At 39.7% G+C, this 19,344-nt stretch overlaps 1 protein-coding gene across 1 annotated transcript; it reads left to right on the top strand.

The window, feature by feature from the left end:
• Positions 1 to 220: 220 nt before the first annotated feature.
• Positions 221 to 14,713, top strand: IDO1 (indoleamine 2,3-dioxygenase 1). The gene is made up of 10 exons (XM_032143439.2): positions 221 to 334; positions 4,215 to 4,310; positions 4,428 to 4,547; positions 5,149 to 5,267; positions 6,433 to 6,447; positions 8,906 to 9,005; positions 9,834 to 9,951; positions 11,079 to 11,130; positions 11,581 to 11,729; positions 14,187 to 14,713. Exons 1-10 carry the CDS (start codon positions 248 to 250, stop codon positions 14,537 to 14,539), a joined length of 1,209 nt encoding a protein of 402 aa, XP_031999330.1. The 5' UTR covers positions 221 to 247; the 3' UTR covers positions 14,540 to 14,713.
• The last annotated feature ends 4,631 nt before the right edge of the window (positions 14,714 to 19,344 follow it).

The following is a 19,344-nucleotide window of genomic DNA, read 5'->3' on the forward strand; positions in this document are numbered from 1 at the left end:
TGATTACAAATTTCATATGGAATACAAACTTTCACTTTCTACATATGATGCACAGAGATGCTTTTGTGGTTTTATTGGTTTTCATATTACAAACAAAGAAACTAGAAAATGAAACCATTCCAAGAGTGGAAGTAATTTCTCACTGCCCCTGTGATAAACTATGGTCATTGGCTGTGGCAGCAACTATTATAAGATGCTCTGAAAACTCTTCAGACACTGAGGGGCACCAGAGGAGCAGACTGTAAGAATGGCACACGCTGTGGAAAACTCCTGGACAATCAGTAAAGAGTACCATATTGATGAAGAAGTGGGCTTTGCTCTGCCAAATCCACAGGTAAGAGAAGGCACTAAAATGTGGGAAAATGCATTCTTCTTCTCATTCCTTCCCTGGCCAAGTTAACTTCTACTGAACAACTGTGGTTCAGTAACTTCTAGTAAACAAACACATAAAGCAGTGTAAAAATTAGAGAGCTGTAATAACTGCATCTCGCTTAATTTGTCTTATATTTTCTCCCTAGAAATGGAGTCATCTATGCATTTCTTACTTACCTAACATAGATATGGAGAGTGGTGAGAAAGGAAACTATAGAAAGTATATCAGCTTTACATAAGAATTATACAGTAAAATACAAACAATGAGGTTATTACAGTTGTATTTTGAGAAAAGGTGTTTTGAAAAAGCCAGAGTTTTAAATGAGCCATGAGTCAAACAGAAATCCCTTTCTCTTAGGGATATAACTTAAATTATGCAAAACATGTGTTCTAATTTGATGGGGTTTATGAGATTGCACATCAAGCACCTTGCATGTTATATGATCATTGCTTGCTATTTACTGAGCATAAGATTCAAGTGAGAGTCTGAACTACCTTTTTTCTTGTTTGCAAGTTTTATCTATAAAGTGCAAGGTATGTGGAAAAAAGGTTTGCCTTAAAAACTATGTTTTCTAATCTGTCTTCTAATGAATGCTATGTAAACCAATTTATCATCAATATTTTAATTATCAAATACAGCATTTTTCTAAGCAATTTACAAATTAACCCTTTCCATTCTCATAGCCATCCCAAAAGGTATGTATGTTATTTATTTTTATTATTATTATTATTACTTTTTGAGATAGAGTCTCACTCTGTCACCTGGGCTGGAGTGCAGTGGCACGATCTCAGCTCACTGCAACCTCTGCCTCCCAGATTCAAGCGATTCTCCTGCCTCAGCCTCCCAAGTAGCTGGGATTATAGGCACCTGCCACCACGCCCGGCTAATTTTTGTATTTTTAGTAGAGACAGGGTTTCACCACGTTGGCCAGGCTGGTCTTGAACTCCTGACCTCAGGTGATCCACCGGTCTTGGCGTCCCAAAGTGCTGGGATTACAGGCGTGAGCCACTGCACCCGGCCAGGTATGTATGTTTTTATCCTCATGTTCCTAATGAGAAGTATAAGGCATGCAGAATGTAATTATCCAACTATGTAGCTAGCAAGTGCCAGAGGCCAGTATGAGCCTAAGCAGCCTGTCTCCAGAGTCTATCATCTTAAAACTATTATTCCACACTGCCTCTCTTAAGAAGGGATGATAAGATATTGCTTACTTTCTTTCTTTCAGTCTTCAGTTTAACAAGGTACATGGGATTCCAGGAGAAGATTTCTATGAACATGTTATAATAAATCTGTAGACGAGTATATTTTTGTCTGTAGCTCAAACAGTTACAGTCCACATACTGGAGAGCACCTTTAAAACACAGGAAATGTTTAGTCAGAGATTCCAACCTAACTGTGCTTAGAAATGAAATCCTGTAAACACTTTGGTGATACTGGCAAATTTAAAGCATCTACCTCCTTCCAATCTAATTTTCCTCTTCAGATTGTTAACTAAAGAAAATGAAAAATATGCTTTAATTTTATTGCCAAAAGCACTAGTTTGCTTTATTAATGCAAATCAATAATACTCAAACTTGCTATTTGCCCGCATATCTACAAAAATGCCGGGACTGGATGATTTCAAGGATGTACTTATCAATGGTACAACAAAACCAGCTTTTTCAGAAACTACTAAGCTTTGTATCATGGGTTTTTTTCTCAGAGATTCGATTCTCCTTAAAAATGCAACAACTGTGATAATTATGAATACCTGTAGAACAGATTCCAAAGGGTAAAGCAAAACCCCAAAAGAAAACAAACAAAACTCTTCCTTGGCTACTTAAAAAAAAGATTCTCGGCCGGGGACGGGTGGCTCACGCCTGTAATCCCAGCACTTTGGGAGACCGAGGCGGGTGGATCACGAGGTCAGGAGTTCGAGACCAGCCTGGCCAACGTTTTGAAACCCCATCTTTACTAAAAAAATACAAAAATTCGCCGGGCATAGTAGCATACACCTGTAATCCTCGCTACTCAGGAGGCTGAGGCAGGAGAATTGCTTGAACCTGGGAGCCAGAGGTTGCAGTGAGCTGAGATCACGCCACTGCACTCCAGCCTGGGTGACAGAGCGAGACTCTGTCTCAGAAAATAATAATAATAATAATAATAATAATAGTAATTCTGACAAGGTGCAGTGGCTTACACCTGTAATCCCAGCACTTTGGGAGGCTAAGGTGGGTGGATCACTTGAGGTCAGGAGTTTGAGACCAGCCTGGCCAACATGGTGAAACCCCCAACTCTACTAAAAATGCAAAAAAAAATTACCCAGCATGTTGGTGTGCCCATAGTCCCAGCTACTCGAGAGGCTAACACAGGAGAATTATTTGAACCTGGGAGGCGGAGGTTACAGTGAACTGAGATTGTGCCACTGCACTCCAGCCTGGGTGACAGAGTGAGGTCCTGTCTGAAAATAGTAACAATAATAATAATTCTGCTAGCTGAGATGCTGCAGAAGCTAGATTCACTGTCCGGAAACATGAAAAAAAATTATTGGTTACTTTTATTTCTTCACTGAAGATCTTTCCTAGAAATTATGAACCAAAAAGTGTCTGTTTTATCTCTCATAATCTATCTGCTTCTTAGTCCAAAGGAAAATAGTATGTTTTCTGATTCCATGTAGATATAAGGCACAATCTCTAATCTAGCAGAATTTGAATGATCCTCAGCATGATTCATTTTTAATTTATATTATACCATTTAGGGATCGGCTGAACCAGAGCATATTATTGATTAAATTTTATACTTGTTGAAAGTGCTGTCAAATAAAATGGTAATCATCGTGCAGAACAAAAAAGTATTCTGTTATTTGGGGAAAATCACAACAACCAAAAAAATAAGATGTACTAGATGGTGAAACACAGAATAAAAACAACAAAAATATATTTATTACATTTCTTTTGAAAGTTGGAAACTTGACAATAAACTCAATATACAAAAATCATTATGTAAACTGTATAAGCCTGGGTTTCCTTATTTATGATGCAGTGATAACTTCTTGGGCCATTACAATAATTAAATATATATATTTTATATATATGAAATTATTGAGCAGAGTGCCTAGTCCACTATTGACATTTAACACATCTCATTCTTCTTCCATTCAAAGAACTTAAAATCTAGCCAAGATAAACTAAAGTAGGCCAGGCGCAGTGGCTCATGCCTGTAATCCCAGCACTTTGGGAGGCCGAGGCAGGCAGATCACCTGAGGTCAGGAGGTTGAGACCAACTTGGCCAACATGGCAAAACCCCATCTCTACTAAAAATACAAAAATTAGCCGGGCATGGTGGCTCATGCCTGTAATCCCAGCTACTTGGGAGGTTGAGGCAGGAGAATTGCTTGAACCCAGGAGGCGGAGGTTGTAGTGAGCCAAGATTGCACCATTGCACTCCAGCCTGGGCAACAGAGTGAGACTCCAATTCAAAAAAGAGAAGAAAAGAAAAGAAAAACCAAAGTAGCAGGTAATAATTGTTTAACAATATGAAAAGGCATAATCCGTAGAATTTATAGTGGAGGAGATTGGTTTCAAATAGAGTGGTCAGGAGGATTTTAGCGAAACCTTTGAGGTGAACTTTGAAAAGCTGCAAATGGCAGTGTTTGAAGAGAGAGGAAGAGGTGGAACACAGAGAGGGTCTTCGGCCCCACGTGTGCACATGACAAGACAGAGGCTGGTGTTTCCAGACAGGTAAGCCATATGCCAGGGCAACACTGCACAGAATGGATGTGGAGGCAAGGCATACTATCAGTGGGAAGCCAAATCTACAATACTGCTACTAGTAAATAAAGATCTTTTTTTTTTTTTCCAAGGAAAATCTACCTGATTTTTATAATGACTGGATGTTCATTGCTAAACATCTGCCTGATCTCATAGAGTCTGGCCAACTTCGAGAAAGAGTTGAGAAGGTTTGACATATGTATTACATTTTTCTTCTTGTATATCTTCTTAACATTGTTAACTTGGTTTTGAAGCATAAAACATTACCGAGATTGATTTGAGTCAATTGCTCCATTTGTTTTCAGTTAAACATGCTCAGCATTGATCATCTCACAGACCACAAGTCACAGCGCCTTGCACATCTAGTTCTGGGATGCATCACCATGGCATATGTGTGGGGCAAAGGTGATGGAGATGTCCGTAAGGTTTGGAGATTTTCTCAGATTTCTTATGCTATGTGACAGATTTTCATCTAATTTACATTTAACTTTCCAAAAATTTTCTAAAAGCGTTATAACTGCATCATGCAAAGTTTAGATAACAGGACAAAATAATAAAGAAAATATGCCCTGGCTTGACATGTCAACTGTTATCATTATTATATTTTTAGTCTTTTACTTCATTTTTCATCCTGTATTTTATCTGGCAACCCTAATTACATAAAACTAATACAGACTGCAATATCTAACCTTTAAAACACACGTGGGCCCCCCAGCACTTTGGGAGGCCGAGGCCGGAGGATCACCTGAGGTCAGGAGTTCAAGAGCAACTTGGCTAACATCTCTACTAAAACCCCATCTCTACTAAAAATATAAAAAATAGCCAGGCGTGGTGGCAGGTGCCTATAATCCCAGCTACTCGAGAGGCTGAGGTGGGAGAATCGCTTGAACCTGGGAGGCAGAGGTTGCAGTGAGCCGAGATCCTGCCACTGCACTCCAGCTTGGGCGACAGGAGCAAGACTCCATCTCAAAAAAAAAACAAACAAACAAACAACAACAAAAAATCTAACTACTGCATTTTAATCAGGTCTTGCCAAGAAATATTGCTGTTCCTTACTGCCAACTCTCCAAGAAACTGGAACTGCCTCCCATTCTGGTTTATGCAGACTGTGTCTTGGCAAACTGGAAGAAAAAGGATCCTAATAAGTATGTAAACAGTGATAACAACAGGAATTTTTGGAGTGTGTGCCGATTAAATAAAACAGGGATTGTTCATTGGCTTAATTTTGGGCAGCACAGTTTTCCTCTCAGTTGGGTATGGTTCCTCTCAGTTCCTCGGTTGGGTACGGTTTCTTGGACTGCTGTGTCTACCACTACAAATGTACATATATATGACAGGTGTATAGTTAACACAGTAAAATGCACAAATCTTAAGCGTTCAGCTTGAATTTAAGTATTATATACATACATACACCCACCATTCTCAGTAAGATACAGAATATTTTTATCACCTCAGAAAATTTCTTTGTGCCTCTTCCAATTCCCTTTCCTGCCACAGACAAATATATTCTTATTTGCCTTATCAAAAATTAGATGATTTTTGTTATTGGGTTTCATATCAATGAAATCACAGAGTATAGACTCTTGTATCTGGCTTCTTTTGATGAGCATGTTTTTGAGATTCTATTAATTTAATTTTTTAGCAGCCAATTGTGGTTAAGTGTCAACACATCTTTAATTACAGGCAGCAATGACTGGTTTTTCAGAGCAGTCTGCTCAGGATATAGCTGATTTTTACCCATTTAGGCATAAGATCTGCTACAATAAAGGAAAGGGAGAACCAAAGCCCTCATCTCTGGGTGTGTGCCTGTAGAAAAATATTCTGCAAATGGGAATATCATAAAATGAAAGGATTCAATCTAGAAAGTTTCTTCTTATTAAAAATTAGCTTAAAAAAAAAAATTCCCTGAGAATGGTGGCATATGTCTGTGGTCCCAGCTACACAGGGAGTTAAGGCAAGAGGATCTCTTGAGCCCAAGAAGTTGAGGCTGCAGTGAGCCATGTTCATGCCACTGCACACCAGCCTGGGTGACAGAATGAGACCCTGTCTCAAAAAAATAAAAATAAAACAACTAGTTTTGACTGTCCATGTATGTTCCTTGCATATTTAATTATTTAATTCATTTGTAAGTTATTAAGTTGAATGTAATGCCTACTGAAGAAATATTTTAATAAACTTTTTCTTTTTACCTATGTCTTACCTCTGATAGTAGTATTCAATCAAATAGCAACAACTCATCATTATTTGATGTTAAATTGGTTTTCTTTCTCCCTTCCAATTGGTCCATTGCTTCATGGCTGCTTTCATAAGGCCCCTGACTTATGAGTAAGTATCTGATTCTTGTTTGATTCTAAAAATTATTTGTTACTTACAGTTGAATGTAGGTTTATCAGTAGACTCCAAATGCATTTTTAAATGATTAATTGAATTCAGCCAAAAAATAATTTAAGTGATTATTTAGGGAACAAATAATCTCAGTCTTTAATTGTATCTATGATTGTGTTACAACTATGTCTATCTGATATCATAGCTATAGATATATACAAGAATACTACTCAAATACATCTATAGGAAATTAATATGCAAACATACAAAATGCACATACATCTGTGTATCTATGACTTAATAACTCCTATGTCCATAACTAGTTACCAGTGTCAATAAGTAACCATATACCAACTTGTTCTTTTTGACCCAATCCTTACTACTTTTGACCTGTAATATATACTAAACATAGGCTAAGAGATGGAAAACTTGGGCTGGGCGCATGGCTCACGCCTGTAATCCCTGCACTTTGGGAGGCCGAGGCAGGCAGATCACCTGAGGTCAGGAGTTCAAGACCAGCCTGGCCAATATGGTGAAACCCATCTCTACTAAAAATACAAAAAATTAGCCGGGCCTGGTGGCGGGCACCTGTAATCTCAGCTACTCAGGAGGCTGAGGCAGGAGAATCAATTGAACCCAGGAGGCGGAGGTTGCAGTGAGCAGAAATCATGCCACTGCATTTCAGCCTGGGTGACAGAGCAAGACTCCATCTCAAAAAAAAAAAAAAAAAAAGATGGAAAAACTAAGGTAAATATCATCAGTATAAACCCACCTTGGTGAAGCTAGACTAATGAAGAGGAAAGGCAGTATATGAAAATTATGTAAATTGCCATATGATTAAGATAAGGCATAAGAAGATGAAGTATCGGGATCCCTAACCAAATAAAAGGAGTGATGGGGGAACCCTTGAAGCAAATTATTTGAGGAATTAGCTAGAGGAAAAAGGTGAGAGTATTCATAGCGGAAGAAATAGCAAAAGTGACGCCTTGAAGTGACAAACATCTTGGTGCATTATTAAAGCTGAAGGATAGCTAATGTCACTGATAATAAATGATAAAAATAACAGTGTGAGAAAAAGATTAATTTTTTTTTTTAAAGATGGCTGGGCAAAGCGGGTGGATCACCTGAGGTCGAGACCAGCCTGGCCAACATAGCGAAAACTCTCTTCTTCTGAAAATGCAAATATTAGTGGGGCATGGTGGCACATGCCTGTAATCTCAGCTCTTCGGGAGACTGAAGCAGGAGAATAGCTTGAACCCAGGAGGCAGATGTCGCTGTGAGATGAGATTGTGCCATTGCACTCCAGCCTGGGCAACAGAGCAAGACTCCATCGCAAAAAAAAAAAAAAAAAGATTATGTAGGATTTTATTAGCTATGATAAGGAGTTAAAACAGTATCTTAAGGGAGAAACTGGAAGGTTTTTAGAAAGGAGGACGACATCAGCAGACAGTCCCACTTTACGGATGAGAACACCAAGGCAGACGATATCATATCTTGCTCAAGGTCACACAGCAAGTGAGTTGCAGAGATGGTCTGGCTTCAGATATCATGAATTTAACCACCACGAAGCTCATAGATATACAGATACTAAGACTATGTTTGCACCAATGCACAAACTTCAATTAAAAAGAAAAATAGGGTCTAATAAGTTATTTGAATTTCGCAGTCAATTCGTTTGTAAGGCAGATAAACCACTGAGAAATTGAATTAGGCTCAGAAATTAAAATATGAATATGAATATAATTATTTAAACAAAAGACTACCTCTTAAAACTCTACCTCACAGATATCTCTGTAAACACTGAGTATATACGTATGGTAATATAAATGCCTGTGAGAAGTTAACAGGATAATAGAAACAGAACTAGTTTGAAAATTTCTAGTTCTGAGTGTTTTTTGTTGTTGTTGTTTTGTTTTGTTTGTTTGTTTTCTGAGACGAGTCTCGCTCTTGTCGCCCAGGCTGGAGTGCAATGGAGCGATCTTGGCTCACTGCAACCTCCTCCTCCTGTGTTCAAGTGATTCTCCTGCCTCAGCCTCCCGAGTAGCTGGGATTACAGGCGCCTGCCACCACGCCCACCTAATTTTTGTATTCTTAGTAGAGACGGGGTTTCACCACATTGGCCAGGCTGGTCTCGAACTCCTGACCTCAGGTGATCCACCTGCCTTGGCCTCCTAAAGTGCCAGAATTACAGGTTTGAGCCACCATGCCCGGCCCTAGTTCTGAGTTCTAATATGAAATTTTAGGTCTCAGTTTAGTCTACTTACTATTAATTATATGATCTTAGAAAATGGGCCTAAAAACGGAGTCTTAATATTCCCAACTACATAATGGAGATAGTAAGGCCTGCCACACCTCTCTCATAAGATTATGTTGAAACTAAAATAGCAGAAATAAAAATGTCAAAAAATATCCCATAATTTTTGCTAAACTTCTTGCTTTGCTTATCCAATTTCCTCAGGAACATGGACGTTTTGTTCTCATTTCGTGATGGAGATTGCAGTAAAGGATTCTTCCTGGTCTCTCTATTGGTGGAAATAGCAGCTGCTTCTGCAATCAAAGTAAGTCTATTCTCACTTCAAAATTTATATGTCAATTTACGTAAGCAGAGCAATCACTTCAGAGCCTAAACTATACTAAGCATGAGTTAACTTTATCCTTAACAAGTGCAACATGGGATCATTTAGTTGGAGGTAAAGGATCAATTATTTATTTTTGTGTATTACCTAAAATATAAAATCTCAGAGCCATATACTTAAAATCCAACTTGAAACCTCTGTAGGAAATAAAAATTTTCAATAAAATCTGGCGTTGGAACTATGATACAGTGTCATAAATTCAATAGTTTTGATTATCAAAAATAGAAATGAAACATACACAACTATATAAATATCTCTAAATTAAATGCTATGTGAATAAAAACAAATCCAAGCTTCTATAAATATAAGGAAATTAGTCAGATAAGAGTGTCCAGCCCAGGAAAGAAATGTAAAAATCCCAACTTTAATTTATGGATTAAGACAGGGGAATTTGGCCGGGCTACAGTGGCTCACACCTGTAATCCCAGCACTCTGGGAGGCTGAAGTGGGCGGATCACTTGAAGTCAGGAGTTCGAGACCAGCCTGGCCAGCATGGCGAAACCCCGTCTCTACTAAAAATATAAAAATTAGCCGGGCGTGGTGGCGGGGGCCTATAGTCCCAGCTACTTGGGAGGCTGAGGCAAGAGAATGGCGTGAACCCAGGAGGCAGAGCTTGCAGTGAGCTGAGATCACGCCACTGCACCCCAGCCTGGGCGACAGAGCGAGACTCCGTCTCAAAAAAAGAAAGAAAGAAAGAAAGAAAGAAAACCTTAAATGTTTGCGTTTTCTTTGTCTGTTTGTTTGTTTTAGGTAATTCCTACTGTATTCAAGGCAATGCAAATGCAAGAACGGGACACTTTGCTAAAGGCGCTGTTGGAAATAGCTTCTTGCCTGGAGAAAGCTCTTCAAGTGTTTCACCAAATCCACGGCAAGTGTTGTATGCAGTGCAATAGTCTAGGCTGACAGGTCAAATGTTCCAGGTGCAGAATAGTTGGAAAAAAGGGAAGCAAAAAGCAGCTATCACTTAATATGTTTTCACTTTAGGTATTTTATCTTACTAAACCATTACACTTTCTATGTGGTAGGTTTCGTTATCTCCCTTTTACAAGTAAAGTCATCTAAATTCAGAAAGACAGAGTAAATGACTTCAGATTCCACAGGCAGTGAAGCCAGAGTTCCAAGCTGGGTCTATTTAACGCTAAGGAACTTCATTGCCTCCCACTAAAAACCTTAGAGAAACTTTCTACATGGGAGGGTGGTTTTAAGTTCTGAAAAAAAAAATAGCTTCTGCTTGGTAAGAACTCTTTCCTAATTCTTTTTTTTTTACAAATTAAGAAACAACGCAGAAAAGTCATCGGGCTCAAAAGTTGTTGCAAAATTAACAGCTAAAAAACTACCCACAAAAAAACACACAAAAAAGTGCATAAGCAGTAATTTGCAATAGGAAATCTCCCCTTTTGAACAGACTCAGCAAATACTTGATTGTTTCTCTCTGGGTTTTGAGTTATTGCTATTTAGTCCTTGGCAAGAAGCTAGATTTTCAAATCAAGTAGGGTAGGAGGCTGAGTGTGGTGGCTCATGTGTGTAGTTTCCAGCTACTTGGGAGGCTGAGGTGGGAAGATTGCTTGAGCCCAGGAGTTGGGGCTGCAGTGAGCTAAGATCACTACATTCCAGCCTGAGTGATGAAGTGAGACCCTGTCTCCAAACGAGTTTTTAAAATTTTAAAAATAGAGAGGGAGATCTAGTTTCTGGGGTTTTGTTTTGGTTTGTTTTGATTTGTTTTTTTGTCTTTGGTTTGTTTCTTTATGTAAACAGTTTATCTGTTACGTCAGTAAGCATGTAAAGTAGTGCTAAATAAATAGTTACAGTTTAATGGGCTTCCTGGAAGAGGGCAGGAGAGTGAACGCTTATCTGCAGGGGCTTTGTTTAGCACAGACTGACCTAATGCTTTTTCCTGCAGCCTGTGCCAAAATCCATTATCAGTTGTACACGACACCTTGATTTCCCTGTATACCTCTGATGCTGCTTAATTAAGCACATTCCATCTTTTTACAGATCATGTGAACCCAACAGCATTTTTCAGTGTTCTTCGCATATATTTGTCTGGGTATGTAGTCTTATGTTTGAATTTGTTTGCTCTCACTTAACAAAGAACACCACCAAATTCTCTTGGATGGTCCCTAACATCCATTGGGTTTGGCTAACAATTTACATCCAAAAATTCACATGGTAGAAAAATACTAGACTGTTCTGTTATCACTTGGCCAGGAATGTACTGGAGTGGGGGACAGGAAAGCTAGTTATTTTAAAAAGAGTGCTCTGTGCTAGTACAAAGGTAAGATTCCATTCCTAGAATATTTATGCCAAATCTGCTCAGGATTATATTATTTATTATTCTCATGCTTGAAAATGAGCAGGGGCAAGGGGGCATGAAAAAAGGATCATGAAATCCATTTCTTGTCACCTTCTATTCACCACTAGTGCAAGATTTGATACCTGAAAATTAGCAATTTATCTAAAGAATGATTTTTCTTTTTTTCTTTCTTTCCTCTGATAGCTGGAAAGGCAACCCCCAGCTGTCAGATGGTCTGGTGTATGAAGGGTTCTGGAAAGACCCAAAGGAGTTTGCAGGGGGCAGTGCAGGCCAAAGCAGCATCTTTCAGTGCTTTGACGTCCTGCTGGGCATCCAGCAGACTGCTGGTGGAGGTGAGTGGAAAATAACAAGAAATAATCATCTCTTATGTGAATACAATAGTATTTGGATATCTACAAAGCACCTTCCCATCAGCATCTCATCTTAGCTTATCTGACAGTTTTAGCAGAATCAGGCAAGTAGGGATTTGGTTGCCGTGATCCCATTTTAAAAATGAAGATGCAGAAACTTAATGAGAGTCAGTGACAGGTTCCTTGTGAACCAGCTAGAAAGTGGCAGAGCTGGCTGGGTGCGGTGACTCAAGCTTGTAATCCTAGCACTTTGGGAGACCTAGGCAGGTGGATCACCTGAGGTCAGGAGTTTGAGACCAGCCTGACCAACATGGTGAAACCCCGTCTCTACTAAAAATACAAAAACTAGCCGAGTGTGGTGGTGGGTGCCTCTAATCCCAGCTACTCGGGAGACTGAGGCAGGAGAATCGCCTGAACCCCGCGGGCAGAGGTTGCAGTGAGCCAAGATCGTGCCGCTGTACTCCAGCCTGGGCGAAAGAGCGAAACTCCATCTCAAAATAAAAATAAAAAAATAATAGGCCAGGTGCAGTGGCTCACGCCTGTAATCCCAGCACTTTGGGAGGCCAAGGCAGGCGGATCACAAGATCAGGAGATCGAGACCATCCTGGCTAACACAGTGAAACCCTGTCTCTACTAAAAATACAAAAAAGTAGCTGGGCATGGTGGCAGGTGCCTGAGTCCCAGCTACTCCGGAGGTTGAGGCAGGAGAATGGCGTGAACCCGGGAGGCGGAGCTTGCAGTGAACGGAGATGGCTCCACAGCACTCCAGCCTGGGCAAGAGTGCGAGACTCCATCTCAAAAAAAAAATAATAATAAATAAAAACAAAAACAAAAATAAAATAAAGTGTCAGAGCTTTCCTCACACCCAAGTTCCATCTTGAAATCTGAACATGTCTATAAAGACTGGTTGACTCCAGTGAAGCCAATATTACATGCTCTGAAAATGTATGATCAGACTCAGAAAGAGACAGTCACCTGCAAATGAGATAGGGCTGTTAGTGAGGAGATAAAGACCTCAGTGACAAGCAGAGTCTGGGCCCTGCTCTTGTTCGGCTGTCCCGTGGCCCCAGCCACCCAGAGCAATGCCTGCACCAAAGTGTAAAGATGAGCCACATTCATTGTATGCCTTCTAGGGGCTTAGCTGGAGGAGAGGAATAAGTTCCAAGAAGAACTTCTTTTTAATTTTCTCTGTTTTGTTAAACTTCTGTTTAACAGTCAAAGGGGAAAGCATCGGGCTGGGTAAAAACATGAGTTTTTCTTAATTTGAGCACTTATTTTTTAAATTTTTTTATCAGATTTAATTTTTTTATTTTATATTCAGGGGATACATGTGCAGGCTTATTACACAGGTATAATGGGTGATGCTGATGTTTGAGATTCTAATGATCCCCTCACCCAAGTATAGAACATAGTGCCCAATAGGTAGTTTTTCAACCTTTGCTTTCCTTCCTCCTTCCGTCCCCTATTTGAAATCCTCACTGTGTATTGTTCTTATCTTTGTGTCCATGTGTACTCAATATTTAACTCCCACTTATTGGTGAGAACATGTGGTATTTGGTTTTCTGTTTCTGCATTACTTCACTTAGGTTAACTTAAGCTAATGGCCTCCAGCTGCATCCATGTTGCTGTGAAGCACTTGATTTCATTCTTTTTCATGACTGTGTAGCATTCCATGGTGTACATGTACCACATTTTCTTTGTCCCATCTACCATTGATGGGCACCTGGGTTCATTCCATGTCTTTGCTATTGTTGAACACTCATTTAAACACAATCTCTTAAACTCTCTTAAGAATCAGTCATAATCTGTCAAATGCAGATTTATATAGGCCCCTTGTCTATACCATCAGCTTCTTACAGTAGAAAAGAAAGAAAGAAAGTGCAAACAAAGGCCAGGCATGGTGGCTCATGCCTGTAGTCCCAGGACTTTGGGAGGCTGAGGGAGGCAGATCATCTGAGGTCAGGAGTTCCAGACCAGCCTGACCAACGTGGAGAAACCCTGACTCTACTAAAAATACAAAATTAGCCGGGCATGGTGGCGCATGCCTGAAATCCCAGCTACTCGGGAGGCTGAGGCAGGAGAATTGCTGGAGCCTGGGAGGCAGAGGTTGCAGCGAGCCGAGATCATGCCACTGCACTCCAGCCTGGCCAACAGAGCGAGACTCTGTCTCAAAAAAAAAAAAAAAAGCACAAACAAAAATATTTATTGTGAGAAAATGAGTTTAGCTCATTCAGTTTTCAAAATTAATAATATTTTACAATAATTACGATTGCTAGTAGCAAGACTAATAGCCAAACATTAGCCTTCAAATAGAATGACCTTGACCTCAGTGAATGCTATATTGGTGATCTCCTGCCCACTCTGACCTCACTCTGCCTTTCTCTCCTGGATTGGGGAATGCTGTGACATCCGTATTTCCTCTTTCTCTTGTTCCTATAGGACATGCTGCTCAGTTCCTCCAGAAGATGAGAACATATATGCCACCAGCTCACAGGAACTTCCTGTGCTCATTAGAGTCAAATCCCTCAGTCCGTGAGTTTGTCCTTTCAAAAGGTGATGCTGGCCTGCGGGAAGCTTATGATGCCTGTGTGAAAGCTCTGGTCTCCCTGAGGAGCTACCATCTGCAAATCGTGACTAAGTACATCCTGATTCCTGCAAGCCAACAGCCAAAGAACAAGACCTCTGAAGACCCTTCAAAACAGGAAGCCAAAGGAACTGGAGGCACTGATTTAATGAATTTCCTAAAGACTGTAAGAAGTACAACCGAGAAATCCCTTTTGAAGGAAGGTTAATGTAACCCAACAAGAGCACTTTTTATCATAGCAGAGACATCTGCATATATTCCTGTCATTACCCATTGTAACAGAGCCACAAACTAATACTATGCGATGTTTTACCAATAATGCAATACAAAAGACCTCAAAATACCTGTGCATTTCTTGTAGGAAAACAAGGAAAGGTAATTACGTGTGTAATTATAGTAGAAGTTTTGTAATCTGTATCTTATCATTGGAATAAAATGACATTCAATAAATAAAAATGCGTAAGATATATTCTGTCATAATAAACAAAAATGCGTAGGATATAATAAATGTTGCTTCATTTATAACCATAATAAAATAGTTCTTTGGATGAGACCTACTCTAAACTGCTTTCAGCAGGGCTAATAGACTCCTATACTTTCCCTATGTTAATGTGAGACTTTTTCATAATTATCTGTCTACTTGTCTATCATTACATGATAAGCTTCTTGATGCCAGGGACACTCTGTATTGTTTACCAGATTTATACATCCCAGCTTTATTTATTTTTATTTTTTTTTGAGACAGGGTCTCACTCTGTCACCCAGGCTGGAGTGCAGTGGCATGATCTCAGCTCACTGCAGCCCTGACCTCCCAGACCTGAGTGATCCTCCTACCTCAGCCCCCTAAGTAGCTAAGACTACAGCTGTGCACCAACATGCTCAGCCAATTTTGTATTTTTTGTAGAGACAGGGTCTTGCTATGTTGCCCAGGCTGGTCTTGAACTCCTGAGCTCAAGTTATGTCTGTATCTTATCGTTGGTGGAATATATAATAATCCCAGCACTTTGGGAGGCCAAAGTGCTGGGATTACAGCATCCCTCCCAAAGTGCTGGGATGCAGCCAGGTGTGGTGGCTCATGCCTGTAATCCCATGTGATTATGAAAGATATGATTTGGCCTCCCAAAGTGCTGGGATTACAGGTGTGAGCCACCGCACCCAACTGCATCCCAGCTTTTAGTAGACACTTAGCAAATTTATGTCCAATAAATACATAAAAGAATAAATGAATGTATGAATAAATTAACCTGGGCTAACAGGAAGAGTTCGCCTTTGAAATAAAACTTCTCCTGAGAGATCTAGATTATTGGGCACTCACAAGTTGGTAGCTTGAAAATGTGTTCCACTGTGAACAATTCTCTGCAAACCTACCCCAAAAGTCAAGGGGGCTGGCAGGCTGAAGAAAGAGGCTGGCAAATCTAGTTTCTCAGAAAAAGAAAAATTAATAGGGACTTATGAACAGAAGCCATATATCTGCCCTGAGATGAGATGGTGGATACTCACACTGTTACCCCCAGACCCAGGGCTTATATACCATAGGGAAAGACAATTGCAGTAATTTGCTTAACTGCAGGATTTACAGCAAGTACATGTTCTTAAGAGTAGATTAAGTAGTAATCTTAGAGGCATTCCTAGAACTGGAGTTAATCAGAAGTCAACACAGTGGATTAGCATCCAAGATGGAGATGCTTTAGCCTCCACAAGGAGAAAATGAAGATATATTTGGTCCATGCTAATTAGGGTGTTCTATTTGTTTGAAACTGAAATCTATAATTTCCAAAGAAGAAAATAAACGTGGAAGTCGTCCTTCCTTTTTGGTATTCACAGACAATCTGGCAGTGTTAGGCCCCTAAGGCCTTATCACCTCTTCCTTCTGTGGGTTAAACTTTACAGTGAGAGGAAAGACATCTTTTAAAAGAATAATCATGACTAGTTTCATCATGACTAGTTCATCTTCTCTGCAATAGATACTCATATTTAACATATCTATTGTTACATTACAAAGAATATGATTGCACAGCTACAACTTTGGGACAAACTCCTTTTCTGCCACTTTCAATGATCATCTTCCAAAATCAGAACAGCTTTTGAATTCTATTTTGTGAAAAATATTGTTTGAGTGACACAGTAAACTCTGTGGAACTCTGTGGATACAGTTGAATGATGGCTCCCAGTTTATCATGCAGGCAGGATTATATTCCAACAGTTATGTTTCACAGAAAGGCAAAATAACTAGGTACAGAGAAAATGAAAAATTTCCAGTTTACATCAAACAGAAATTGCAGTGTCTTTCATCTCTTTAAAGTTTTCTAATCAAAATTATAGTTTTCATCAATTAAAACTTTATTTAGGTAGATACGTTTAACAAATAACTTTTTGTTGGCTTAAAGGGAATGAATTTTATGTAATGTAACTGTCTATTTCAGGAAGCTTTTCCACGAGAATTTAAAACTACACCAAAATATCTTCTTTTTTTTTTTTTTTTTTTTTTTTCAGACAAGGTGTCACGTCGCTCAGGCTGGAGTGCAGTGGTGTGATCCTAGCTCACTGCAGCCTCGAATTCCTGGGCTCAACTGATCCTGCTACCTCAGCCCCCCACGTAGCTAGGACTACAGGCCTGCACCACCACATCTGGCTAATTTTTTATATTTTTGTAGAGAAATGGTCTGGCTACATTGCCCAGGCTGGTCCCAAACTCCTGGCCTCAGGTGATCCTCCTGCGTCAACCTCCCAAAGTGTTGGGATTACAGGTGTGATCAACCCTGCCATCTCAAAACATGTGTATTTTAATGAGACAACAAAGATCAAGGGAACTTTAGTCCTTACAATGTAATGATCAAAAAAGTGAAATAGATAATCAACATAACATTGCTTGTAGACCATGCAAACAAACTTATTGCATTTGTATATTTGTAATGAACTGTTTTATAATAACAAAATGTAAAATGTGCATTTTATTTGTTCTTTTATTGTTTTCCTACTTCTTAGACATGTTAGGAACTAGGGAAAAAGATATGGGAGTTTGTGAAAATTTCAATAATTCGTATTTATATTACAAGAAACAGATATTAGAATGTGTTTGTTTTATATTTCTTTTGTAGCAGAATTTTCTAGCCAGGCATTGTGGCTTACACCTGTAATTCCAGCTCTTTGGGAGGCTGAGGTGGGACAATCACTTGAGCCCAAGAGTTTGAAATCAGCGAGGGCAATATAGTGAGACTCTATCTCTACAAAAAATTCTCTATCTATATCTATATCTATATAAAGGAATTTTGTGAAGAAAACTATATATTTTATATATAAATGAATTTTCTCAGGAAATATCTCTGTAAATGAATTTTATAAAATATAACATCACTTTATCCTTGATTTATTTCATTTAATAATTATTTTAAAGTAATATACTAATAAATTCATTTTAAAAACTGCTATGACCATAAAACTATTAGAGATAGCATAAGAGAAAATCTAGGTGACCTTGGGTTTGGAGATAACTTTTTATATACAACACCAAAGGCACAATCAATGAAAAAATATGACAAGCTCTATATCACATATCAATATTAAAATGTGATCTGTGAAAGGCATCGTCGCCGGGCGCGGTGGCTCACGCTTGTAATCCCAGCACTTTGGGAGTCCGAGGCGGGTGGATCACGAGGTCAGGAGATCGAGACCACGGTGAAACCCTGTCTCTACTAAAAATACAAAAAAAATTAGCCAGGCGTGGTGGCGGGCGCCTGTAGTCCCAGCTACTCGGAGAGGCTGAGGCAGGAGAATGGCGTGAACCCGGGAGGCGGAGCTTGCAGTGAGCTGAGATTGCGCCACTGCACTCCAGCCTGGGCCACAGGGCGAGACTCCGTCTCAAAAAAAAAAAAAAAAAAAAAAAGGAAGGCATCGTCAAGAGAACAAAAAGACAAGCCACAGACTGGGAGAAAATATTTGCAAAAGACATATGTGATAAAAGACAATTATCAAAATATACAAATAATTCTTAAAACTCAAAAATAAGAAAATGAACAACTCAGTTAAATAATGGGCAAAAGATCCGAACAGAAACCCCATCAAAGAAGAAACACAGTGGCAAGCATATGAAAATATGATCTACATCATATGCCATCAGGAAATTGCAAATTAAAACAATGAGATACCACTACATTTTTACATTGGTGAAAATCCCAAACACTGACAGCACTCTCAGTGCTGGTGAGGATATGGTGCAGTAGAAATCCACACTCATGCCACACACGGTGGCTCATGCCTGTAATCCCAGCACTTTGGGAGGCTGAGGCGGGTGGATCACGAGGTCAGGAGTTCGAGATCAGCCTGACCAACATGGTGAAACCCCGACTCTACTAAAAATACAAAAATTAGCCGGGTGTGGTGGTGGGCACCTGCTACTCGGGAGGCTGAGGCAGGAGAATCGCTTGAACCCCGGAGGTGGAGGTTGCAGTGAGCCGAGATGGCGCCACTGTACTCTAGCCTGGGCGACAGAGCAAGACTCCATCTCAAAAAAAAAAAAAAAAGAGGCCGGGAGTGGTGGCTCACACCTGTAATCCCAGCACTTTGGGAGACTGAGGTAGGCGGATCACTTGAGGTCAGGAGTTGGAGACCAGCCTTGCCAACATGACAAAACCCTGTCTCTATTAAAAACACAAAAATTAGCCGGGAGTATTGGCACATGCCTGTAGTCCCAGTTACTCGGGAGGCTGAGACAGGAGAATTGCTTGAACCCAGGAGGCAGAGGCTGCAGTGAGCCGATATTGCACCACTGTACTCCAGCCTGAACGACAGGGTGAGACTCTGTCTCAAAAAAAAAAAAAGAAGAAAGAAAGAAAGAAAAAAGAAAATTCTGTGATTGCAGTCTTTAAGTATTTATTTATTTATTATTAAGTACAGTAAAATAAGGAAGGATAGATGTCACGGGAAATGTCAAGAAAATAAAAGAGTTAAAAAAAAAAAAAAGTAGGCTGCAATGCCAGATGCCTGAAAAGTTAATCAACGAAAGGACTTAAATGT

The sequence above is a fragment of the Hylobates moloch genome, unplaced genomic scaffold, assembly GCF_009828535.3.
Source record: "Hylobates moloch isolate HMO894 unplaced genomic scaffold, HMol_V3 SCAFFOLD_22, whole genome shotgun sequence".
NCBI lineage: Eukaryota > Metazoa > Chordata > Mammalia > Primates > Hylobatidae > Hylobates > Hylobates moloch.